The sequence below is a fragment of the Ictalurus punctatus genome, chromosome 9, assembly GCF_001660625.3.
Source record: "Ictalurus punctatus breed USDA103 chromosome 9, Coco_2.0, whole genome shotgun sequence".
Lineage (NCBI taxonomy): Eukaryota > Metazoa > Chordata > Actinopteri > Siluriformes > Ictaluridae > Ictalurus > Ictalurus punctatus.
Window position 1 is genome coordinate 30,299,787 of NC_030424.2, and position 25,884 is coordinate 30,325,670.

General features: G+C 45.6%; 1 protein-coding gene across 2 annotated transcripts; it reads right to left on the reverse strand.

Moving 5' to 3' along the window:
- On the reverse strand, positions 1-24,117 carry LOC108270147 (serine protease HTRA1A). 2 transcript variants are annotated; one of them, XM_017476531.3, is made up of 9 exons: positions 23,527-24,117; positions 15,926-16,025; positions 13,436-13,640; positions 6,258-6,452; positions 5,914-5,946; positions 4,409-4,523; positions 4,238-4,295; positions 3,948-4,043; positions 1-647 (listed from the first exon to the last, which is right to left on the reverse strand). In XM_017476531.3, the coding sequence occupies exons 1-9, from the start codon at positions 24,053-24,055 to the stop codon at positions 479-481; spliced, it is 1,500 nt and encodes a 499-aa protein (XP_017332020.1). In that variant the 5' UTR covers positions 24,056-24,117; the 3' UTR covers positions 1-478. The 2 variants fall into 2 exon arrangements, with proteins under 2 accessions (XP_017332020.1, XP_047013844.1); XM_047157888.1 differs by lacking the exons at positions 13,436-13,640; positions 15,926-16,025; positions 23,527-24,117 and adding an exon at positions 13,202-13,341.
- Positions 24,118-25,884: the final 1,767 nt, after the last annotated feature.

Sequence of the window (25,884 nt, forward strand, 5' to 3'; positions counted from 1 at the left end):
TCGCAGTATTTCGTGTTTTTTTTAATAAGCAGAATAATAAGCAAAATATTTAAAGACATCTTTTAAAAAAGATCTTTAAAAAGATCTGAATCTTATTCAGTAAAAATTATTTTTATTTTACAAAAAATATGTAAAATCCAGCAAAAATTCTTCAAATGTTCCTAATTTTTCTCCGTGTGCTCATTCTGAGAGCTTTTCTTATTTCTTGAATCTTTTATCAATATTTATCTTTTTCAAAATAAAAATAAACAAACAAAAAAAAATCAACAGTAACTAAAGTAAGGCTTATTTTTGTAAAATGTAAACAACAATAATATTTTAATTCAACGCTTTTTAACAAAATGATCAAATAAAATAAAAATACATGTAAATCTCCATCACTATGCATTTTAAGGCGGAGCTTCACCCTGTCAATCATTAGAAAGCCATCACTGATTGGCCTCAGCCCACCAAACCACAGACAGGTGGAGCGTCGAGGTCAAGGGTCGATCTCCATGGGAACAACAGTGAGAGGGACGTCCTCGTTGCCACGGCGAACGACGATGTGCAGCGTGGCGTGTGTGTTAATTACAGCACTGACATCAGCAGCCGAGGAAATCCGCACCCCATTAACCGAAATGATGATGTCATTCTCCTTCACTCCACCTCTACAGAGAGAGAGAGAGAGAGAGAGAGAGAGAGAGAGAGAGAGAGAGAGAGAGAGAGATTAATAATTACTAAAAACTTACCAATTCTAACTTCATTAAAAAAAAAGACAACAATGAAATCACTTAAAAGGTATACAAACTGCAACTTGTGACGTCACACAAAGCCCCATTATAACACCGAATCAAATCATAAGGAGAGAGAAAGAAATGTGAAATAAAAGGAGAGAGAGACAGAGAGAATTAAAAAGAGAGGATGAGTAAGACAGAGTGAGAGAGAAATGAAAGGAGAGAAAAAAAAGACAGAAATAGAAAGAAAAAGAAAGAAAACAGACAGAGAGAAATAAAAGAAAATGTAAAATAAAAAAGGAGAGCGGAAGAGTGAGACAGGGAGAAAATAAAAGAAATGAGAAATAAAAAGAGAGAAGACAGAAACAGGGAGAGAGAGAGATGAAAAGAAAAGAAAAATGAGAGAAACCGGGAAGGAGAAAGAAAAAGAAATGAGAAATAAAAAGAGGGAAGATAGACAGAAAAAATACATAGACATGGAGAGAGAAATAAAGAGAAAAAAAATGAGAGAAACAGGAAATGAAAAAGACAGAGAGAGAGAGAGAGAGAGAAGAAATGTGAAATGAAAGGAGAGAGAGAATTAAAAAGAGGATGAGTAAGAGAGAGTGAGAGAAATAAAGGAGAATAAATAGAGGGAGGAAGACAGACATGGGGAGAGATACAGAGAGAGAGAGAGAGAGGGCGCGAGCGAGAGAGAGAGAGAGAGAGAGCGAGAGAGAGAGAGCGCATGCATGCGCGCGCGAGAGAGAAATATAAAAGAGAGAACAAGAAAATGAGAGACATAAATGAAAGGAGAAAAAGAAATAAAAACAGAAAGAAAGTAGACAGAGAGGGAAATAAAAAGAAAAAGGAAATAAAATGAGAGAAAGAGAGCGAGAAAAATAAGATAAGAAATAAAAGAAATGTAAAATAAAAGGAAAGAGGATGAGAGAGAGAGAAAGAGAAAATAAAAGAACGGAGAAATAAAAATAGGCAAGACAGAGAGAGAGAGAGAAAAATAAATGAAAATAAAATGAGACAAACAGGGAAGGACAAAGACAAGGAGAGAGGGAAAAACATGGCCGCCTCCGTGGTCATCTTTAGTTAGCAACATGCTAGCCAGCTAACTGATGTACATTTACCTCAGAGCAGTGAACTGTAGCGTCGGTGCTGTAGATTTAACAACTGAACATGTCTGTACGCTGATTAATCTAAAGCGAATGTGTACAGTATGTACAGCAGAACTGATTTAACGCTCTTTAAAGCTAAGAAGTGCTGCTGCTGCGTTCACTGCTGATGCCAGGTGAGCGGCCATTTTGATTTGTCTTTGCTGCGTCACTGTATCGCACCATCGCGTTGATCCCGAAGAAACGTGTATAATCTCATTCCCGTGAATATGAGATCTATAGAGGAATGACAGTAAAACCACTTCTGTGTCTTAACTCGACTCGGTGACGTTGTCGACACACACGCACACACACACACACGCACGCACACACACACAGACTTTCACATCATTCTTTATTATGCTTACTGTGTACACTGGAGTTCAGTAGGATCCTGTGGTCTGAGGTTGTATAACTTAAGTGAAAAAGGATTAAGGATAATAAATGCTAAATTGTAAAATGCTGTACAAACACACACGCACACACACACACACACACGCACACACATACACACGCACACACGTTGTAAATTGTGGTCACAAAATACTGAGCTGGAGGATTTTTTAACGATGAATAAATGTGGGTCAGAGGGCCTGTGTGTGTGTGTGTGTGTGTGTGTGTGTGTGTGTGTGTGTGTACTACAACAGAAGTAGTCGTGTAAGAAAAATGTGCCGTGCTGCACCGGAGCCAAAGATAACATCACTCATGCAGACTGAAGCCAATAAAAACTACACTGGCTGTGTTCCAATCCTGCATTGAACCCACCCTCATCCACTAACCCTCGGTTTAAGGGCACTTCTGTTACTTCTATTACAATTCTCTTGTCCTGTTGCACGCCACTAATCTGATCCAGTTCCGTTTTTCAAAATGTCGCATCAATGTAAAACAGCCCTGCTGAAAAAAAAAACAAAAACTCACAGAAATTCTAACGGTTCCCACTACAAATACCATTACAAACCACCAGCTAACCATTAAAACCATCATCATTATTTCTCCTTAATGGTATCCACTAGACATAACATGCCACCAATAGAAGGCAACAAATTACCACTAGAGACCCACAGGGACCATTACAGTTTCCATTAAAACCAATACACATTCTATGAGGGTTTCTGTGTATTCATGTTGGACTTTATTTCTTTATTGCGTCCGTTCATCATACTGATAAACTAATATCGAATTAAAACGCTACTCAGTTAGCCGTACGCTGGGAGTCTGTGTGAGACATTTTGCCTAGGGGGGCAGGACCGTGGGGTACGACGGGGGAATGGACGGAGGTCACGGACTTCCCCTCTAGCATTCTGAATTAACGTGATTGCACGTGCGTCTGGGTCGTCATTGACTTTTGTTTACGTTTACGCACGTGTTTTCGGTTTGGTTTCTGCCCTGTCTTCACCCCTGTATTGTTATTGACTGTTTCCCCTCACGTGTCCTCATCACTCACAGCTGTTCCCGTTTCCTCGACGGTTAGTTTCTCTATTTATACCCTTGTGTTTGTTTCACATCGCAAAAGTATTGTTTCACCGAGCCATACCAAGCCTTTGCTCTGCGTTCGTTCTCCCGGTTTCTCGACTTGGTTCAGTTTCTCGGTCTTCGCCTTTGCCCCGTTCACTCCGCTGGCTGATCGCCTGACCTACGCCTGTTTTTGGACCTTGATGTTGCCTTGACGTTTCGGAATGATCTTCCTGCCTCTCTTAAATAAAGCTTTATACTGCACTCGCATCCACCCACCCTGCATTACATGACAGCAAAAATATCAACGTTAGCAATATCCTGTGTATTTGGAAAGTTCTATTTATTAGCAAAACTGAACAGTAGGGGATAAAAACCCCTAAATATTAGGGAAAACCTTGAATATTAGCACTTGGCATCAACTGAAATATTAGCTATACTCAAAAAACTCTATTAGCCAATATTCTGAATGCTGATTTATTAATATTAGCAAAACTCTGGCGGCTAATTAAACTCTGAACATTAGCTTAACGCTAAATTGCTTGTGTTTTCTACACTCTGAATGTTAGCGCAACGTTTCAAAATTCCGTGCGTTAACCCTCGGCATTATGGGAGTTGGAGTGTTTTAAGCACTCACACTGCTGCTGGGGTTCTGGAGATGACCTCGACCACGTAAGCACCGGACGTGACGTCAGGAAAATCTCCCAGCTTCACTTTCAGCTCCTTCACCAGCCTGAGGAGAGATTAGCATCACATCACGCTAACAAGATCCCAGTGTTCCTACAGGCTGCGTCCCAAATCGCACAGCGCTAAAGCATGACAAAATAACATAGCATACGAAATCCGAACAAATTTCATTTTCATTAAAAAAAAAAATATATATACACACATATATATATAAAAACACATCGCCTCTTATCCACTCACTCGGGCGTCAGCGACATCATCCGAATACCGATGTATTTCTTCTTAGTTGTTACTCGACCTGTAAAAACACACGACTCAATCCATTTCAGTTTACTGTTAAAACAAACCTCCGATTAAAACCTGCCGTGTTTCCGATCATATTAAACATGTATTTATTTATGTCTTCGTGACCTCTGGCCTGTCTGTCGTAGGACTCGGTGAGAAATTCCTTGATCTTGTCGGATGGAATGGCGAAGGAGATTCCCGCGGTCACCTTCAGAGTGTTTATTCCGATCACTTCACCGTCCTGTAGATCACAACACACGTACGCACGCTCGAATTACGTATTTATACACACCATGGCGTGTGTCATGTCTTTTCAGCGTCCAGGCTCTGAAGTTTCCTTATATGGTCGTAACATGTGTCAGCTGTTCCTCAATCCCAGCTTTCTTATGCAAGTTTGTCCTCTCCATCTGTAAGGTCATGTGTTTCTTACTGTATTTCTAAACGGTCTGTCTGTCGGTCTGTGACACTTCTTTGTGTGTGATAACTGTCTGTCTGTCTGTGACACTTCTTTGTCTGGATAACTGTCTGTCTGTCTGTGACACTTCTTTGTTTGTGATAACTGTCTGTCTGTCTGTCTGTGACACTTCTTTGTCTGGATAACTGTCTGTCTGTCTGTGACACTTCTTTGTTTGTGATAACTGTCTGTCTGTCTGTCTGTGACACTTCTTTGTCTGGATAACTGTCTGTCTGTCTGTGACACTTCTTTGTCTGGATAACTGTCTGTCTGTCTGTCTGTGACACTTCTTTGTGTGTGATAACTGTCTGTCTGTCTGTCTGTGACACTTCTTTGTCTGGATAACTGTCTGTCTGTCTGTGACACTTCTTTGTGTGTGATAACTGTCTGTCTGTCTGTCTGTCTGTCTCTCTGTGACACTTCTCTGTCTGGATAACTGTCTGTCTGTCTGTCTGTGACACTTCTTTGTCTGGATAACTGTCTGTCTGTCTGTCTGTCTGTCTGTGACACTTCTTTGTCTGGAGAACTGTCTGTCTGTCTGTCTGTGACACTTCTTTGTCTGGATAACTGTCTGTCTGTCTGTGACACTTCTTTGTGTGTGATAACTGTCTGTCTGTCTGTGACACTTCTTTGTGTGTGATAACTGTCTGTCTGTCTGTCTGTCTCTCTGTGACACTTCTTTGTCTGGATAACTGTCTGTCTGTCTGTGACACGTCTTTGTCTGGATAACTGTCTGTCTGTCTGTCTGTCTGTCTGTGACACTTCTTTGTCTGGAGAACTGTCTGTCTGTCTGTCTGTGACACTTCTTTGTCTGGATAACTGTCTGTCTGTCTGTCTGTGACAATTCTTTGTCTGGAGAACTGTCTGTCTTTGTCTGTGACAATTTGTCTGGATAACTGTCTGTCTGTGACACTTCTTTGTCTGGAGAACTGTCTGTGCGTATATTTCTATGTGATAACTGTCTGTCTTTCGGTCGGTCTGTCTGTGACACTTCTTTGTCTGGAAACTCTCTGTCTGTGATACTTCTTGGTCTGGATAACTGTCTGTCCATACATTTCTATGTGATAACTGTCTGTCTGTGATAATTGTCTGTCTGTTTGTAAGAGACAGACCCAACCGATCATGTGTATAAACATGAGAAAGTCATTATTTGCGATAAAAGAAATGAAATCCTTACCAGATTAACCAGGGGTCCTCCTGAGTTTCCGTACTGTGAAATAGACAAAACAACTTAGCTCCTGAAGGCTGAGGTATGAACGTGTGAAAACCATGCACGCTGAACATCATGTGTGAAAACCACGCACGCTGAACATCACGTGTGATCATACGTCACTGTACTGTTTAGGTGAGAAGTTTAGACTGCAGTAAACGTTTAGTTACTCGGAAAACGTGACTGTAGCTACTCTGAAGTTTTAAACCAGCCTGCTTTTCACGACTTCACTACATATTTATGAAATGCCTGAATAAATGAGCGGTGTTTTGATGTGTCGAGGCAGGTGAAAACATTTGTGTGTGTGTTACGTTGATGATGGCGTCGGTCTGGATGTAGTCCATGTCGGAGTTGCGTAGGCCGAGCTCTTTCCCGCCCCTCTGCGTGGTGCTGACGATCCCCGTCGTCACCGTGTGCTGCAGTGAAAACGGACTCCCGATGGCCACCACGAACTCGCCCGGTCTCAGATCAGCTGACCGGCCCAGACCCATCACAGGAAGTTTATTCTGTGGGACAGGAAGTGACATCTTTGTGAGGAATGATTGCTTTTGTGCTCCTTTACAATCACAACCTATAACCGTCAGGGTCGGGGCGTGTTGTTATGGGAAAATAATCAACTTTGGGGTTGTAACCGTAACAGAAACTCCACTTCATCACACCAACCCATCACTGATCACTTTCCTTCAACAGCCTGACACACACACAACTTAATAACTCAGAGCTCTAAATACCGATGGCAATTTCAGAATTAATATACAGCCCCATGTGTGTGTGTGTGTGTGTGTGTGTGTGTGTGTGTGTGTGTGTGTGTGTGTGCGCAATATGGTAAAAATCAGCAGATACAACCTCTTATAAATTTTTTAAATGCTAGATATTAGACTTTAGTGCCATATTTGTTTATTTATTTATTTATGTATTTTGACAAATGTCTGACGGTAAAAGAAGATATTTTTAAGGCCTAATTTGCCTTCAAGCATGTTCAGCATGGAGGAATTTTCACTATAAAGTGTTTTATTGCATAATAAAATTCCTATGAAGTTAGATCAGAAAGAATATTTGAGAGCAACGAGAGGGCATGAAACGTTTTGATAAATTAAAGTGCGTGTGTGTGCGAGAGAGAGAAAGAGAGAGAGAGAAAGAGTGAGAGAGAGAGTGAGAGAGCGGTTACTCTGTAGAGACGTCGGAGCGGTTACTCTGTAGAGGCGTCGGAGCGGTTACTCTGTAGAGGCGTCGGAGCGGTTACTCTGTAGAGGCGTCGGAGCGGTTACTCTGTAGAGGCGTCGGAGCGGTTACTCTGTAGAGACGTCGGAGCGGTTACTCTGTAGCGACGTCGGAGCGGTTACTCTGTAGAGACGTCGGAGCGGTTACTCTGTAGTGACGCTGGAGCGGTTACTCTGTAGTGACGCTGGAGCGGTTACTCTGTAGAGACGTCGGAGCGGTTACTCTGTAGAGACGTCGGAGCGGTTACTCTGTAGAGACGTCGGAGCGGTTACTCTGTAGAGACGTCGGAGCGGTTACTCTGTAGAGGCGTCGGAGCGGTTACTCTGTAGAGACGTCGGAGCGGTTACTCTGTAGAGACGTCGGAGCGGTTACTCTGTAGAGGCGTCGGAGCGGTTACTCTGTAGAGACGTCGGAGCGGTTACTCTGTAGAGGCGTCGGAGCGGTTTACTCTGTAGAGGCGTCGGAGCGGTTACTCTGTAGAGACGTCGGAGCGGTTACTCTGTAGAGGCGTCGGAGCGGTTACCCTGTAGTGACGTCGGAGCGGTTACTCTGTAGAGGCGTCGGAGCGGTTACTCTGTAGTGACGTCGGAGCGGTTACTCTGTAGTGACGTCGGAGCGGTTACCCTGTAGTGACGTCGGAGCGGTTACCCTGTAGAGACGTCGGAGCGGTTACCCTGTAGAGGCGTCGGAGCGGTTACTCTGTAGTGACGTCGGAGCGGTTACTCTGTAGAGGCGTCGGAGCGGTTACCCTGTAGTGACGTCGGAGCGGTTACCCTGTAGAGACGTCGGAGCGGTTACCCTGTAGAGGCGTCGGAGCGGTTACTCTGTAGAGGCGTCGGAGCGGTTACCCTGTAGTGACGTCGGAGCGGTTACCCTGTAGAGACGTCGGAGCGGTTACTCTGTAGAGGCGTCGGAGCGGTTACTCTGTAGTGACGTCGGAGCGGTTACTCTGTAGAGGCGTCGGAGCGGTTACCCTGTAGAGACGTCGGAGCGGTTACTCTGTAGAGGCGTCGGAGCGGTTACTCTGTAGAGGCGTCGGAGCGGTTACCCTGTAGAGACGTCGGAGCGGTTACTCTGTAGAGGCGTCGGAGCGGTTACTCTGTAGTGACGTCGGAGCGGTTACTCTGTAGCGACGTCGGAGCGGTTACTCTGTAGCGACGTCGGAGCGGTTACCCTGTAGCGACGTCGGAGCGGTTACCCTGTAGTGACGTCGGAGCGGTTACCCTGTAGAGGCGTCGGAGCGGTTACCCTGTAGAGGCGTCGGAGCGGTTACCCTGTAGAGGCGTCGGAGCGGTTACCCTGTAGAGGCGTCGGAGCGGTTACCCTGTAGTGACGTCGGAGCGGTTACTCTGTAGTGACGTCGGAGCGGTTACTCTGTAGTGACGTCGGAGCGGTTACTCTGTAGAGACGTCGGAGCGGTTACTCTGTAGAGGCGTCGGAGCGGTTACTCTGTAGCGACGTCGGAGCGGTTACTCTGTAGCGACGTCGGAGCGGTTACTCTGTAGTGACGTCGGAGCGGTTACCCTGTAGTGACGTCGGAGCGGTTACCCTGTAGAGGCGTCGGAGCGGTTACCCTGTAGAGGCGTCGGAGCGGTTACCCTGTAGAGGCGTCGGAGCGGTTACCCTGTAGAGGCGTCGGAGCGGTTACTCTGTAGTGACGTCGGAGCGGTTACTCTGTAGAGGCGTCGGAGCGGTTACTCTGTAGAGGCGTCGGAGCGGTTACTCTGTAGAGGCGTCGGAGCGGTTACTCTGTAGAGACGTCGGAGCGGTTACTCTGTAGAGGCGTCGGAGCGGTTACTCTGTAGAGGCGTCGGAGCGGTTACTCTGTAGAGGCGTCGGAGCGGTTACTCTGTAGAGGCGTCGGAGCGGTTACTCTGTAGAGACGTCGGAGCGGTTACTCTGTAGAGACGTCGGAGCGGTTACTCTGTAGAGACGTCGGAGCGGTTACTCTGTAGAGACGTCGGAGCGGTTACTCTGTAGAGGCGTCGGAGCGGTTACTCTGTAGAGGCGTCGGAGCGGTTACTCTGTAGAGACGTCGGAGCGGTTACTCTGTAGAGGCGTCGGAGCGGTTACTCTGTAGAGGCGTCGGAGCGGTTACTCTGTAGAGACGTCGGAGCGGTTACTCTGTAGAGACGTCGGAGCGGTTACTCTGTAGAGGCGTCCGAGCGGTTACTCTGTAGAGACGCTGGAGCGGTTACTCTATAGAGACGTTAGAGCAGTAACTCTGTAGTGGCGCTGGAGCAGTTACTCTGTAGTGACTCGCCCCACATCGATGTTCTGGATGATTTTCCACATGAAGGTGCAAAACGTTCCAAAACGGCTGACTAATACACAAGGAATAAACCACATAAACCTGCTGTGCCGTTTCAGGAAAATTATCCATGACGATGGTGCAATATGTCTCGGCACAAAGTTTAAAGACTATTTTCCTCTAAGCGTGATTTATTCCCCTTCTAGAACAGCAATTTCCCAACCATCACTATGTTTAATCTATTAACGGACTACACTTCGTCCTTTTTAACCGTTTCTAGTTGCATTTAACGTTGTGAAACATCCCTGAGACGTCTCTGACAGTGGAGACTCCTTCCATCTCCTTACCCTGGTGAAAAGTTCACCGTATCAACAAAATCTGTTTACGTGGCGCGTCCACCGTACGAGTCCCTGTGCAGGAGCCGTTACTATAGAAACGATAGCATGTTAGAAACATAAACAATATAAACCTGTGATTTGAATTAAAGCCAGCGCTACTGTTAGAGCTGCTGGTATAGAAACATATTTCAACGTCTTCTGACCGGTCAGAATCCCGAAGTCAGCGGTGACAGAGGTATCGGTGCGAGAGAGTCAGAACAGCGCACGATTTCAGACGGAACCTTTACAAGCTGAAATGAGAGAAAGAATGCGGAGATGTTTTTTATTACGCTGTTTTCCACAACCTTCCTATAAACATATGCAATACCCAGGTGTGTGTGTGTGTGTGTGTGTGTGTGTGTGTGTGTGTGTGTGTGTGTGTGTGTGTGTGTGTGTGTGTGTGTGTGTGTGTGTGTGTGTCTATGTTTATGTTGTTTGGCATTCTGTGAATACCTCATCAGCACTGAGGTGAAATGACCAAACCATGTCAAAGATCAACACCCCCTATCCAAACACACACAATCCCACAGCTTTACTCTCCATCCATATAGCACAGTCCCCTCCGTAACTATTGGAACAGCGAGGCCGGGTCATGTGTTTGTGCTCTACACCAAAGACATTTGGGTTTCAGATCAAAAGATGAGTATGAGACAAGAGTTTAGGATTTCAACTTTTATATCTAGACGTGTCAAGCAACATAAAACATAGAAGCTTTTGTATCAGACCACAGCTTCTTTCAGTAGTCGTGTGTTTCAGGGGGTTTCTCCCTTCAGTCTCCTCTTCAGGAGGTGAGATGATCAGTTGGGTGAAGGTCTGGTGATGGACTTGTCCAGTCTAAAACCTTCCACTTTCCCCCTGATGAAGTCCTGTGTTGAGGTGGAAGTGTGTTTTGGATCGTTGTCTTGCTGCGTGATGAAGTTCCTCTGATTCATTCGGACGCGTTTCTCTGTAAATCTACAGACAGAATGTTCCTGTAAAGTTCTGAATTCATTCTGCTGCTCCATCATGAGTTCATCATCAATAAAGATCAGTGAATGTTCCAGAAGCAGCCGTGCGAGCCCAAGCCATGACGCTACCTCCACCATGTTCCACAGATCAGCTCGTATGTTCTGGATCATGAGCAGATCCTTTCCTTTTCCACACTTTGGTCTTTCCATCACTTTGGTAGAGGTTCATCTCGGTTCCAGAACTTTTGTGGATCGTCTCTGTATTTCTCTGTGAATTCCAGTCTGGGTTTCTGATTCTTCCTGCTGGTCAGCGTTTCACATCTTGTGGTGTGTCCTCTATATTTCTGCTCTCGAGGTCTTCTAACGGTGGATTGTGACCTTCACCCTGCCCTGTGGAGGTTGTTGGACGTCACTGTCTGTTGTTTTTGGGTTTTTCTTCACGGCTCTCACAATGTTCGTCATCGGCTGCTGTGGTTTTCCTCGGCCGACCCGTTCGGTGTCTGTTCCTCAGTACACCGGCGGTTTCTTTCTTTTTCAGGACATTCCAAACGGTTGTGTTCTCTATACACAATGTTTGTGATTGATTTTCCCTCGACATTTTCTCTCAGCTTCAAAACGGCTCGCTTTTCTCCCACAGACAGCTCTCCGGTCTTCGTGTTATTTAGACAGTCGATGTTCAGAGCGGTTTAATGTTTAAACAATCGATCTAACAGGACTGGGGAACAACAAACACCCGTCAGTCACATCTCCCTTTATTTTTTTGCTCGCCAACAAATCGGGTGATCTACATATAAATACCAAGAATGTATATTACATGTGTATACACACGTGTATGTGTATGTGTGTGTGTGTGTGTGTGTGTGTATATACACTGTTGTTGTGTGTTTGTTCATGCTTTGGTCTGAACATATGACCCACAGTCACCACATTAGAGCTTTAGCCCAATAAACCCAACTGCTGTAACTGCAATGTGTGTGAGTGTGTGTGTGTGTGTGCGTGTGTGTGCGTGTGTGTGTGCGTAAATGGACACAAGAGACTTCACTGGGGAAATTGCACTCCCGCTGATTTTGGACGCGACAGCATTCCCAGCTCTGAGAAGCAATGATGGGAAAAAACAGGCACATTGACGAGTCTGGTTTGAGGTTCTGGGTATGTATTGTGTGTGTGTGTGTGTGTGTGTGTGTGTGTGTGTGTGTGTGTGTGTGTGTGTGTGTGTTTCCACCCCTACACCAGCATTCGAACCAGTGACCTTGTATATTCACACACATATGGATTTGTTTTTCTTCTCTTTTTTTTTTTTTTGCCTCATTCTCCACCTGTCTCACTTTCTGTCTCCTTTTTACTCTCACATTATAAGTCTCTCTTTTCCTTCTGCTCTCTGCTACTTTCCATCTGTCTCCGTTACTGTCTCTCCCTCCATCTGTCTCTCTCTCTCTCTCTCTCTCTCTCTCTCTCTGGTGTCTGAGGTAGGAAGAGCGCTTTCCCTTTTTCTAATCTGAAGTCACAGTAATGTCTTCTCCAGAGGGAGAGAGACAAACATAAAATGAGAGAAATCTCAGCAGAGGGATAAAAAAGAAAGACAGGCGGACAGAGGTGGGGGAGGGACAGTGGAGAGATATACAGAGAGAGATATACAAAGAGAGAGACAGAGAAAGGAGCAGACAGACAGATAGGGTGAGAGAGACAGACAGTGAGGGGGGGATTAAAATAGAAAAACTAACAAAGGGATTAAAAAAAAAAAAAAAAAAAGACGCCCAGACACACAGAGAGGGATAAAAAGATAGAGATATATATATAGAGAGAGAGAGCGAGAGAGAGAGAGAGAGAGAGAGAGAGAGAGAGAGAATAGTGACCGCTAGAAAGAGACCGAGAAAAAGAGGGGGAGAGACAGCGAGACAGAAGAAAGGGGAGATTGTGAGAGTGACAGCAAAGAAAGACAGAGAGAGAGAGAGAGAGAGAGAGAGAGAGAGAGAGACTAAATAGAAAAATTAGCAGAGGGTTAAAAAAAGAAAGACACCCAGACAAATAGGAACATCGAAACTAGATGAAGAGAAAAAGACAGAGAGACAGTGAAAGAGACAGAGGTAGAAAGCGAAGGAGAACGAGAGAGAGAGAGACAGACAAAGAGGCAGTCAGAGAGAGAAAGCGAGACAGAGAGAGACACAGAGAGAGAGAGAGAGAGAGAGAGAGAGAGATAGAGAGAGAGAGACAGAGAGAGACACAGAGAGAGAGATAGAGAGAGAGAGAGAGAGACAGAGAGAGAGAGAAATTGACAAAGACAGAGGGAGCAAAAGTGAGACATTGAAAGGAATAGAAAGAGAAAGACAGAACTTTCCCTTCTGAGCATATGCTATCCATTCTGTGGTCACACACACACACACACACACACACACACACACACACACACACAACAGATATTTATGAAGTGACTGTTTCTTTCCCATAACCTCAGTACTCACTTTCATTCTCTCCATCGCTCTCACTGTCCTGTTTTATAAATCACTTTTCTGCACGAGGCTGTAAAACGTTCTCTCTCTCTCTCTTCCTCTCTCTCCCTCTTCCTCTCTCTCTCTCTTCCTCTCTCCACAAACCAGTTCATTTAAACTGCGCTCTTTATTTCCGCCCCAATTCCTCACTCAGTCGTCATCGTCCCTCAGAGAATCGGGAACGTACGGAAGAAAACGAACTCCTACCGGAGAGTCGATCTTGAGCAGCGCGATGTCCGATCTTTCGTCGATGTCTGTGATTTTGGCGTCGTACGACTGTCCGTTCTTCAGTTCGACCTTCACTCGGTTTTTATCGGCGACGACGTGGGCGTTAGTGACGATGAGTCCATCATCAGACACGATAAATCCCGAACCAGTCGCCACGGCCCTCTCGCGCAAACTGTACACCATCCTGAGAGAAAGAAAAAGCGTTCTGAAGAGAATGACACGTTTTCACCATTTTGACCATTAAATCAAACCTTCAGAGCAGTGAACAAGTTCCACAAAGACCTGCCAGAAAAGTCTCGACCATAGACACGACCTGATCGTGAACTCTCGAGACATTTGGGAATAATACGCAGTACACTTTTTTTGGATTTTCAACTGTAATTATAACTCCTCCCCTTATTCAGAGATACTTACAGAAGTGCTTTGTTGTCTCTATCAAGCTCTAAGATCCTTGTACTAGTAGAAGTAGGTCAAAATTTAAGTATATCATCAAGTTAGTGCGAGGCATTGGTACTCTGGTCAGTCAAGTTGTACTTGTGGCTTGGATGGGGGAAAAAGGTGCAGAACAGGGTTTGATAAGTGCCTTCAGGACGGTGGAGGTCCATGTTTGGTGTTGTAGATGAACCTCAGTGATGCAGCAGGAAGCCAGTGGAGGTAACACAACAATTTTGTCATGTGGGAGATCTTGGGGAGGGTCAAAGCAAGTCATGTAGCTGAATTCTGGTTCAGCTGCAGGAAACTTCTGGCTCAGGGAAGACCTGCCAGGAGTGAGATGCAGTAGTCCAATCTCCAGATGACGAGATGAAATTGCCAGATCCTCCTGATGTTGTAAAAGGAGAAATCTGCAGGGCTGAGTCAGGTTAGCAGTATGCCTATACCAAGATTGAGGTCATTTGGTGTGATCCAAGAGTTCTCCCAGGAGATCACAAGATCTTGAAGTGCATCTCCGGGGACACGCAACAGCTCAATCTTGCTGGGATTTAGTTTAAGGTAATGAGCTGCCATCTATGAGAAGATGTCTACCAAACACGTTGAGACATGAGCTGAAATGGAAACTGAAAGGCGAGGATGATTCATCAGTGGTATGAAAAGCCATGTACAGATATGACTTCACTGAGACTGTGGGTCTAGATGGAAAATGAAAGAGGACTGCACACTGAGCCTTGTGGGACACCAATGAGAGTCTCCAATGTGGTGCCTCTCCAAGTCAGCTGATCGGGGTGATTCCCTCCAGGTAAGAAGCAAACCACCACTATGCTGTGTATCCCAAGTAATCCCAAGGCTCATGAGAATGGGCAGGAGGATCTTGTGATAAAACGATGCAGGGAGGTCCAGAAGAACCAGGACTGCTAATAGTTTATCTATCTGATCTAGCAGCATGAAGCCTCTCTACAATACATCGCCACAAGGCCACTTTTGAGTGAAGAGTGGCCGGATTGGTTGAAACCAGGAGGCCATGCAGGGTAAGAAAAGAAGACGAGATTGCAAACAACATTTTTAAGCATTTTGGAAACAAAACAAAGGAGTGAAGTGATACGGATTTGTAGCTGCGAATTTTAGAGGAGCCAGAGGATCCCTAGTGTGAAGTGTGTACTGAACAGTTTTACACTTTGGACTATTGGGTAAGAAATTCTGAGTGTATTTTTCACTTGGTAGTGTTTTTTTTTTGGATGCCACTTGGTAGCGAACACCTTTGTACATTTGGTCTGTATTTGATCCAGCACTGAGCATATACAGTAATATAGAGATACAGATATCGTACACCAAAGAGAACAAAAATGGACCAAGAACCCAGCCCTGGGGAACTCCAATATTGATGTTGTGAGGTGATAATATTGAACCTCTTCAGGCTAGATACAGGTAAGATCCATCATTCCCACTGCATTTGCACAAGCACGTGATTAATCAACAGGTGATTGTTGTTCATATTGTTTTCATACTGTTTTTCAGATTTAAGTTACAATTTTCCAGACCTGCGAGTTGAGTAGAGTTGAGGCGAATGTCACAGTGATTGACAGGGGAGAGAGAGAGAGAGAGAGAGTATGCCATACCTCCTGCTCAGAAAGCACGGCCAGTATTCCTCTCTTGGCAACCAGACACAGCTAGCGGTGGCATCAGTGGGATTCAAACTCACAATGTTCAGAGATAGGAGGTCCGTATATTATATCCCTGATTTTCCAGATTTAAAGGCAAGTGCATGTGTTTAAAAGTGGTGGCATAGACGCGACTGAAAAACGCCATCTGTGTAACCTGACTCTGAATATGAGGAGATCTCCATGTGTAAGTTTATGGCACTGAGCTGTGATTCTGGTCACACCGACATCGTAAGTGAGATCTTCTGTCTTTTATCTGAATCAGTTATCACGTGTTTAAACAACAACTCCAAATAGTTTGATTGGATGCAGCAATGCATAGTGTTCCTAGGTGTTATACTCCCCAACACACATACACACACATACACACACTTACTTGCGGTAGAGTTCAATATGAACGACAGCAGGTGCGATTTTCTCCACCACGTCAGCGATGAAGTTGTATTTATATCTCAGACTGGTTGGCTTCTCCTGAACTGTAAGAGAGAAACACACACACACACACACACACACACACACACACACAGAATTAAACTAGCTGAAAATTACACTGACATCATCTAAAGAGGAAAAAAAAGTACAAAACATCAGACTGGTCATTTCATTTCTCTTTATTTATGTCCATCTCAGAAAGGCTTCATTTACGGTTTATAACAAAAATAAAAAAAGATATAAAAAGAGAACTGGAGAAATGAAACAACAAAAAAAAGGAAATCAAAACATTTATAATCAAACGTTAAAGTTGGTGTTTTGGTAAAAAGTGGAACGTGTGGATGATGATTATAGAGGACTTGTATCACTGTGTTGTATTGCTTGCACTGCACCCTTGTCCACTTCCCCTTACTACTACACAGCACATACAGTATCACGGCTGTGTAAGGTAGGGAGGAACAGAAGTATGTAGGGGTGTAGGAGTGTGTACGTGAGTGTAGAAGCAGCCTTTATTTGTCACATACAATACAGCATAGTGAAATACATTTTTCACAGAGTCAGGCATGACACGGCCTGGAGCAGAAAGGGTTAAGGCCTTGCTCAAGGGTCCAACAGTGTCAGCTTGGTGGTGCAGGGGCTTGAACCCCTGACCTTCTGATTGATCAGTAACTTGGTCTTAACCGTTGAGCCACCACTGCACTGAGTAAGGGAGTGTAGGAGTGTGTTAGGGAGTGTAGGAGTGTGTAAGGGAGTGTAGGAGTGTGTTATGGAGTGTGTTACGGAGTGTAGGAGTGTGTTACGGAGTGTAGGAGTGTGTAAGGGAGTGTAGGAGTGTGTTAGAGAGTGTAGGAGTGTGTAAGGGAGTGTAGGAGTGTGTAAGGGAGTGTAGGAGTGTGTTAGGGAGTGTAGGAGTGTGTTAGGGAGTGTAAGAGTGTGTTAGGGAGTGTGTTAGGGAGTGTGTTAGGGAGTGTGTTAGGGAGTGTGTTAGGGAGTGTGTTAGGGAGTGTGTTAGGGAGTGTGTTAGGGAGTGTGTTAGGGAGTGTAGGAGTGTGTAAGGGAGTGTGTAAGGGAGTGTGTAAGGGAGTGTGTTAGAGAGTGTAAGAGTGTGTTAGGGAGTGTGTTAGGGAGTGTAAGAGCGTGTTAGGGAGTGTGTTAGGGAGTGTAGGAGTGTGTTAGGGAGTGTAGGAGTGTGTTAGAGAGTGTAGGAGTGTGTTAGAGAGTGTAGGAGTGTGTAAGGGAGTGTAGGAGTGTGTAAGGGAGTGTAGGAGTGTGTTATGGAGTGAGTTACGGAGTGTAGGAGTGTGTTAGGGAGTGTAAGAGTGTGTTAGGGAGTGTGTAAGGGAGTGTAGGAGTGTGTAAGGGAGTGTAGGAGTGTGTTAGGGAGTGTAGGAGTGTGTTAGAGAGTGTAGGAGTGTGTAAGGGAGTGTAGGAGTGTGTAAGGGAGTGTAGGAGTGTGTAAGGGAGTGTAGGAGTGTGTAAGGGAGTGTAGGATTGTGTTAGGGAGTGTAGGAGTGTGTTAGAGAGTGTAGGAGTGTGTAAGGGAGTGTAGGAGTGTGTTAGAGAGTGTAGGAGTGTGTAAGGGAGTGTAGGAGTGTGTTAGAGAGTGTAGGAGTGTGTAAGGGAGTGTAGGAGTGTGTAAGGGAGTGTAGGAGTGTGTAAGGGAGTGTAGGAGTGTGTAAGGGAGTGTAGGAGTGTGTTAGAGAGTGTAGGAGTGTGTAAGGGAGTGTAGGAGTGTGTAAGGGAGTGTAGGAGTGTGTTATGGAGTGAGTTACGGAGTGTAGGAGTGTGTTAGGGAGTGTAAGAGTGTGTTAGGGAGTGTGTAAGGGAGTGTAGGAGTGTGTAAGGGAGTGTAGGAGTGTGTTAGGGAGTGTAGGAGTGTGTTAGAGAGTGTAGGAGTGTGTAAGGGAGTGTAGGAGTGTGTAAGGGAGTGTAGGAGTGTGTAAGGGAGTGTAGGAGTGTGTAAGGGAGTGTAGGATTGTGTTAGGGAGTGTAGGAGTGTGTTAGAGAGTGTAGGAGTGTGTAAGGGAGTGTAGGAGTGTGTTAGAGAGTGTAGGAGTGTGTAAGGGAGTGTAGGAGTGTGTTAGAGAGTGTAGGAGTGTGTAAGGGAGTGTAGGAGTGTGTAAGGGAGTGTAGGAGTGTGTAAGGGAGTGTAGGAGTGTGTAAGGGAGTGTAGGAGTGTGTAAGGGAGTGTAGGAGTGTGTAAGGGAGTGTAGGAGTGTGTTAGGGAGTGTAGGAGTGTGTTAGAGAGTGTAGGAGTGTGTAAGGGAGTGTAGGAGTGTGTAAGGGAGTGTAGGAGTGTGTAAGGGAGTGTAGGAGTGTGTTAGAGAGTGTAGGAGTGTGTTAGGGAGTATAGGAGTGTGTAAGGGAGTGCAGGAGTGTGTTAGAGAGTGTAGGAGTGTGTTAGAGAGTGTAGGAGTGTGTTAGAGAGTGTAGGAGTGTGTAAGGGAGTGTAGGAGTGTGTAAGGGAGTGTAGGAGTGTGTAAGGGAGTGTAGGAGTGTGTTAGAGAGTGTAGGAGTGTGTAAGGGAGTGCAGGAGTGTGTAAGGGAGTGTAGGAGTGTGTAAGGGAGTGTAGGAGTGTGTTAGAGAGTGTAGGAGTGTGTTAGAGAGTGTAGGAGTGTGTTAGAGAGTGTAGGAGTGTGTTAGAGAGTGTAGGAGTGTGTAAGGGAGTGTAGGAGTGTGTAAGGGAGTGTAGGAGTGTGTAAGGGAGTGTAGGAGTGTGTAAGGGAGTGTAGGAGTGTGTTAGAGAGTGTAGGAGTGTGTTAGAGAGTGTAGGAGTGTGTAAGGGAGTGCAGGAGTGTGTAAGGGAGTGTAGGAGTGTGTAAGGGAGTGTAGGAGTGTGTAAGGGAGTGTAGGAGTGTGTTAGAGAGTGTAGGAGTGTGTAAGGGAGTGTAGGAGTGTGTAAGGGAGTGTAGGAGTGTGTTAGAGAGTGCAGGAGTGTGTTAGGGAGTGTAGGAGTGTGTAAGGGAGTGTAGGAGTGTGTAAGGGAGTGTAGGAGTGTGTTAGAGAGTGCAGGAGTGTGTTAGGGAGTGCAGGAGTGTGTAAGGGAGTGTAGGAGTGTGTAAGGGAGTGTAGGAGTGTGTAAGGGAGTGTAGGAGTGTGTAAGGGAGTGTAGGAGTGTGTTAGAGAGTGTAGGAGTGTGTTAGAGAGTGTAGGAGTGTGTAAGGGAGTGCAGGAGTGTGTAAGGGAGTGCAGGAGTGTGTAAGGGAGTGTAGGAGTGTGTAAGGGAGTGTAGGAGTGTGTAAGGGAGTGTAGGAGTGTGTTAGAGAGTGTAGGAGTGTGTAAGGGAGTGTAGGAGTGTGTAAGGGAGTGCAGGAGTGTGTTAGGGAGTGTAGGAGTGTGTAAGGGAGTGTAGGAGTGTGTAAGGGAGTGTAGGAGTGTGTAAGGGAGTGTAGGAGTGTGTAAGGGAGTGTAGGAGTGTGTAAGGGAGTGTAGGAGTGTGTTAGGGAGTGTAGGAGTGTGTAAGGGAGTGTAGGAGTGTGTTAGGGAGTGTAGGAGTGTGTTAGAGAGTGTAGGAGTGTGTTAGAGAGTGTAGGAGTGTGTAAGGGAGTGTAGGAGTGTGTAAGGGAGTGTAGGAGTGTGTTAGAGAGTGCAGGAGTGTGTAAGGGAGTGTAGGAGTGTGTTAGAGAGTGTAGGAGTGTGTAAGGGTGTGTAGGAGTGTGTTAGAGAGTGTAGGAGTGTGTAAGGGAGTGTAGGAGTGTGTTAGAGAGTGTAGGAGTGTGTTAGAGAGTGTAGGAGTGTGTAAGGGAGTGTAGGAGTGTGTTAGAGAGTGTAGGAGTGTGTAAGGGAGTGCAGGAGTGTGTTAGAGAGTGTAGGAGTGTGTAAGGGAGTGCAGGAGTGTGTAAGGGAGTGCAGGAGTGTGTTAGGGAGTGTAGGAGTGTGTAAGGGAGTGTAGGAGTGTGTAAGGGAGTGTAGGAGTGTGTTAGAGAGTGTAGGAGTGTGTAAGGGAGTGTAGGAGTGTGTATAACTACGGGAGTTTCTGCTAGAACAGACTCGCCCCTTAACAGTCAGAAGCCTCTGCGGTTTTTATCCCTCTCTCTCTTCCCGTGATTCTCTGTACAGTTGTCTATATGGCGATATTTCCTTTTTTCCCCTCTGCTGCCCTGTCTCACTCTCTGTCTTTCTCTCTATAGCCATCTATATTTCCCTTTCTTTCTTTCTGTTCCTGGTCTCACCTCTATATCCATCTCTCTCAGTCTGTCTATTTCCCCCCTTTCTTTTCTCTCTGTCTACCTGCTTCTCTCTCTCTCTCTCTCGTACACGCACACACACACACACGTACACACCCTCACCCTCATTTCTGACGTCTCCTCACTCAGGCGTGTCTGGAAACGTTCTCTCTCTCTCTCCTCCTCTGTAATTTACGCTAATTTTCAGAAAGTGAAGTGTGTGTGTCATTTCGTCTAAAACAAACCACACGAACCATTTATTATCGCCGCTCATAAACATTCCTGAAGATCAGCCTGAGTGTCACCGTGTTTACACTGTTGTTCTGCGGTGTGTGTGTGTGTGTGTGTGTGTGTGTGCAGATCTGTGATGTTTCCTAATTACAGAGGATCACAGGTGGAAAAAGTGTGCACCAGCCAGGGGAAAGTGTGCAGGGAAAGATGAAATGAGCTGTGACTGGTTTGGTTCAGACTGTGGGAATAAACAGAGGAATGAAATACGGATGTGGTGAAGAGAGATAGAAAGAGACACTCGGGCAGAGAACCCGATTTCTCAGTGTGTGTGTGTGTGTGTGTGTGTGTGTGTGTGTGTGTGTGTGTGTGTGTGTGTGTGTGTGTGTGTGTAAATGTTCTCGTCAGACACCGAAGCGTTGTATCTGAGACCAACAATCGGATTTTAAAATCCTGCTTTACAACTTATGAAAACTTTGGTTCTGGTTCGGTTCTCCAGAGAACCTTTATGAGAAGAATAATAATAATAAGAGAACAACAACAACCTGTTATCACATTACATCATGAGATATGGGAGTGTCCTTCCACATGACATCAAATTTACAATTTTATTCGGCCATCAACATGCGCGCAGTTAAAGGGTTCTTTGGACAGTAAAGGGTTCTTCATGAAGTTTTCTTAGCTGTTCTTCTACTTGGAACCATACCTGATAAGGAAACACTCTATTGCAGGTTCATATATAGAACACTGAAAGGTTCCCCAGAAGGACAACCGTGTAGACAACTGCTACACACAGAGTGCTTGCCGATCAGAGATGTAGGGTTCTACATAGAGCTTTTACGAGTTCTTAACTTTTCTTCTTCTTGGAACCGTGTCTGATAAGGTAAAATTCTGCTGTATGTAAGCATTATCTACATGGTTGTCCTTCTTGGGGGAACCTTTAAATGATCTGTGTAGAACCCTACAACAGAGTGTTTCCCAATCGGAGTTGGTTCCAAGTAGAAGAAAAGCTAAGAAAACATCAGAAAGCCCTTGAATGTTCTATGTAGAACCCTATAACAGAGAGTTACACTATCGGAAGGTTTCCATGTAGAAGAAACATCTCCGATCAGGAAAGCCTCTGCTGTATGTACCGACTGTCCTCGTGTTTAGGAGAACCTTTAAATGATCTGTGTAGAACCGTCCTACAGAACGCTACCCTGTCAGAGACGGTTCTACATACATAAAATATATTTGGTTTTTAAATAAGAAAGCTTCATGTTCCACGTAGAACCCCAGAGTGTTTTTCCTATCAGAGATGTGTCCAAGGAGAAGACAAGAACCTTTAAACGTTCCGTGTAGAACCCGACAGTTGTTCCCTTTTTGGGAAACGGATCCGTAGTATTCAATATTAAACGTTTCAGCGCTCTAATTTTATTTTAATGGCAGTTCTGAAAATAACTTCCAAACCCATGACATCACCATGTTTCAGTCTCAGACCAGCGGAGTTTTGGAACCTGCACTTCTGTGGTGGAACAAACGCAGAACACGGAAGCGTGCTGGTGAGAAAGAGCTCAGAGGAACGCAGGACTTCAGCCTGAAACACTTTCACTCTGACTTCACACCGGTTAATAAACCAGAATTAATGCTAAACTTAATCTTACGGCATGTCTTCATTTTCACCAACCTGTCTGTCTCACTCTGCCTGTCTGTCTCACTCTCCCTGTCTGTGTCTCACCATGTCTATGTGTTTCTACTTTTCTCTCCGTCTGGCATGCTCCCTGTTTCTGTCTCTACCTGTCTGTCTGTCTGTCTCTCTCCATGTCTCTCACTCTCCCTGTCTGTCTCACTCTCACCATGTCTATGTGCCTCTACTTTTCTCTCTGTCTATCATGCGCCCCATTTCTGTCTCTACCTGTCTGTCTCTCTCCATGTCTGTCTCACTCTCCCTGTCTGTCTCTCTCTCTCTCCATGTCTGTCTCACTCTCCCTGTCTACGTGTCTCTACTTTTCTCTCCATCTGGCATGTTCCTCATTTCTGTCTCTACCTGTCTGTCTCTCTCCGTGTCTGTCTCTCTCTCCCTGTCTGTTTCACCCCCATCTGCCTATCTGTCTCTCAGCATGTCTGTGTGTCTCTTCCTTTCTGTATCTCTTTCCCTGTCTCTAGCTTTTTCTTCCTCCCCCTCTCTCTCTCTCTCCTTGTCTCTCTGTCCCTGTCTGTCTCTCTCCATGTGTGTTTCTCTCCCCTAATCTGCCTCTCTCCCTGTCTGTCTTTCTCTCCTCATTGGTTATCCTCTTCCAATGACTCTCTCTCTCTCTCAAACTTTCTCTCCCCATCTCTCTCTCCATTGGTCTTCCTCTCTGTCTCATTCATTCATTCATTCATTCATTCATTCATTCATTCTTTTTCTCTCTCTCTCTCTCTCTCTCTCTCTCTCTCTCTCTCTCTCTCTCTCTCTCTCTCACACACACACACACACACACACACACACACAGCTGGACGTTTCTGCTCCACAGGGTGTGTTTTCACAACTAATCAGTATTAGATCTCTCACACAGGCGGTGTTTAGAGAGCAGAAGGATGTGAACGTGGGATCTTATGTGCTCACAGACAGAAAGACAGGAAGGGTGGTAAGTCAGAGAGACAGACAGACAGACAGACAGACAGACAGACAGACGGGTGGAGTGAAGGAAAGCCACAGCCTGGTTGGTTATTAACAGAATTTCCTTCACATTGCTGCTTGTTAATTATGACCTTGGATGAAAGTTTTGAAAAGTGGTGTTATAATGTATGTTAGCTCATACCATTACAGCAATGTACACTCCGTCACCATGGTTACCAAGTAAACTTCTGCCTTCTATGCACTACATTTTAATTCTAAACTTCATTTGAAGAATGAGTGCGCGCGCGCGCGCGCACACACACACACACACACACACACACACACACATTCTATTGTCTATAGGTGCAAATAAAGAGAAAGAAAAAGATAGAGACAAAAATAAGGCAGACAGGTAGTGAGGGAAAGAAAGAAAGAAAGAGAGATGGAAATTAACTGAATTGAACAGAGACAAAAATAATTATAACTTAATATACATAATAACATAAAACACCGAGATATGAGCCTCATAGGCATCACACACACACACACACACACACTAACTAGCTCACCTTCTCCGCACGCCCCTATGTGCACGAGCAGCACGGGCGAACGTTGCAGCTCCTGCGCGCGCTCGCTGGCCCGTTTCAGCTCGCACGCGCTCTGGTACGAGACTCCGTCGCTGCCGCACACCGGCTCCTCGCTCGCGCACACACACACTGACGTTCGCGCTTTTCGCCGGAGCACGACTGGTGATGATGATGATGATGATGATGATGATGATGAAGAGGACGCTGGTGCTGCTGCTGATGACTCGACGCACCGCAGTCCGCGCGCGCACACCGGATCACCGAGCCGCCTCGCACCACCGACCCCCGCACACGCCTCGCCCTCACCGGATGCGCACACCGCGCAGCAGCCGCACGCGTCGAGCGCGAGCTCCGTGACGCAGCGCGCGGGCAGCGCAGGACAGCGAGACTTGTCACAACGCGCGGGGCAAGCCCCGATCAGCGCGCGCTTACCGATCCGCGCGTTCACCGGAGAAACAAGACCTACTGAGCAAAGACACAGCAGCACGGAGCTGAGCGCGAGCGACTCCATCACACACACACACACACTCAGACAAACACACACTGTGGAGTGAACAGAAGAAGAGGAGTGTGTTCGTCGGTGTGTTTTACTGGATGATCCCGCCCCTTAAAACTTTACTGGCCAATCAGAACGCATCACTCACTCATATGCCTTATAAAATCACAATAGATTATAAATGATAAACACATTTTACTGAAATACAATTAATGATCTTCTACGAGCTTCTAGTCCTGACACCCTGAGGTCTACAAGGTCCTTCTTCTGCAAACCTGAGGCCTACAAGCTCCTTCTTCTGCAAACCTGAGGTCTACAAGCTCCTTCTGCAAACCTGAAGTCTACAAGCTCCTTCTTCTGCAAACCTGAGGCCTACAAGCTCCTTCTTCTGCAAACCTGAAGTCTACAACTCCTTCTGCAAACCTGAAGTCTACAAGCTCCTTCTTCTGCAAACCTGAAGTCTACAAACTCCTTCTTCTGCAAACCTGAGGCCTACAAGCTCCTTCTTCTGCAAACCTGAGGTCTACAAGCTCCTTCTTCTGCAAACCTGAGGCCTACAAGCTCCTTCTTCTGCAAACCTGAGGTCTACAAGCTCCTTCTGCAAACCTGAAGTCTACAAGCTCCTTCTTCTGCAAACCTGAAGTCTACAAGCTCCTTCTTCTGCAAACCTGAAGTCTACAAGCTCCTTCTTCTGCAAACCTGAGGCCTACAAGCTCCTTCTTCTGCAAACCTGAGGTCTACAAGCTCCTTCTTCTGCAAACCTGAAGTCTACAAGCTACTTCTTCTGCAAACCTGAGGTCTACAAGCTACTTCTTCTGCAAACCTGAGGTCTACAAGCTCCTTCTTCTGCAAACCTGAGGTCTACAAGCTCCTTCTTCTGCAAACCTGAGGTCTACAAGCTCCTTCTTCTGCAAACCTGAGGCCTACAAGTGCTCCAACTACCATTTAAGTGTACACGATCTTACATATCTCATCCTGTGGTCTACAAGCTCCTTTGTCTATCATTCTGTGGACTACGAGCTCCTACTTATACTATCTGGAGTTCTACAAGGTCCAATCCTGCCATTTTGAGCTCTACAAACTCCTTCACTTGCCATCCTGAGATTTACAAGCTCCACATATATGATCCTTGAGCTCCAAATTCTACCATACTGGTGTCTACAAGCTCTACCTTCCTGTCTACCACGCCCATCTGTTCTACAGGCTTCTTGTCCTGCCATCCTAAATTCTACAAGTTCCTTCTTCAGCCATTCTGAAGTCTACCGTTTCTTTCTGCTGCTATTCTGAGGTCTGCAAGTTCCTTCTCCTGCCATCCTGAACTCCTCGAGCACCTTCCCCTGGCATCCCAAGGTGTAGAAACTCCAACTTCTAACATCCTGAATTCTACACATTCCTATCCTTCCCATTTTAAGGTCTATGAGCTCTTACATCAACCATTATGAGGTCTACAAGCTCCATCTCCTGCCATCTTGAGGTCCACAAGCTCCTTCTCCTGCCATCTTGAGGTCCCCAAGCTCCTTCTCCTGCCGTTTTGAGGTCCACAAGCTCCCTCCCCTGTCATTTTGAGGTCCACAAGCTCCTTCTCCTGCCATCTTGGTTCACTGTAGAGCTAAATCCCGTATCGATCCCAATTCTACATTTAGTGCACTACAGTTCTTGACACATCAGAGATTGCAGCCTGTAACTCTACTGCCCTCTGGTGGAAAATTTGGGTTCTGACACTCTCAGTTCTTAACCTGGAGAACACTCACTCAGAGTGTGGCTAATTTCATCGCTATTCAAAAAGTAACACATAAAATATCAAACAACAACAAACTTATTATTGGAATATTTAGACTCTCAAA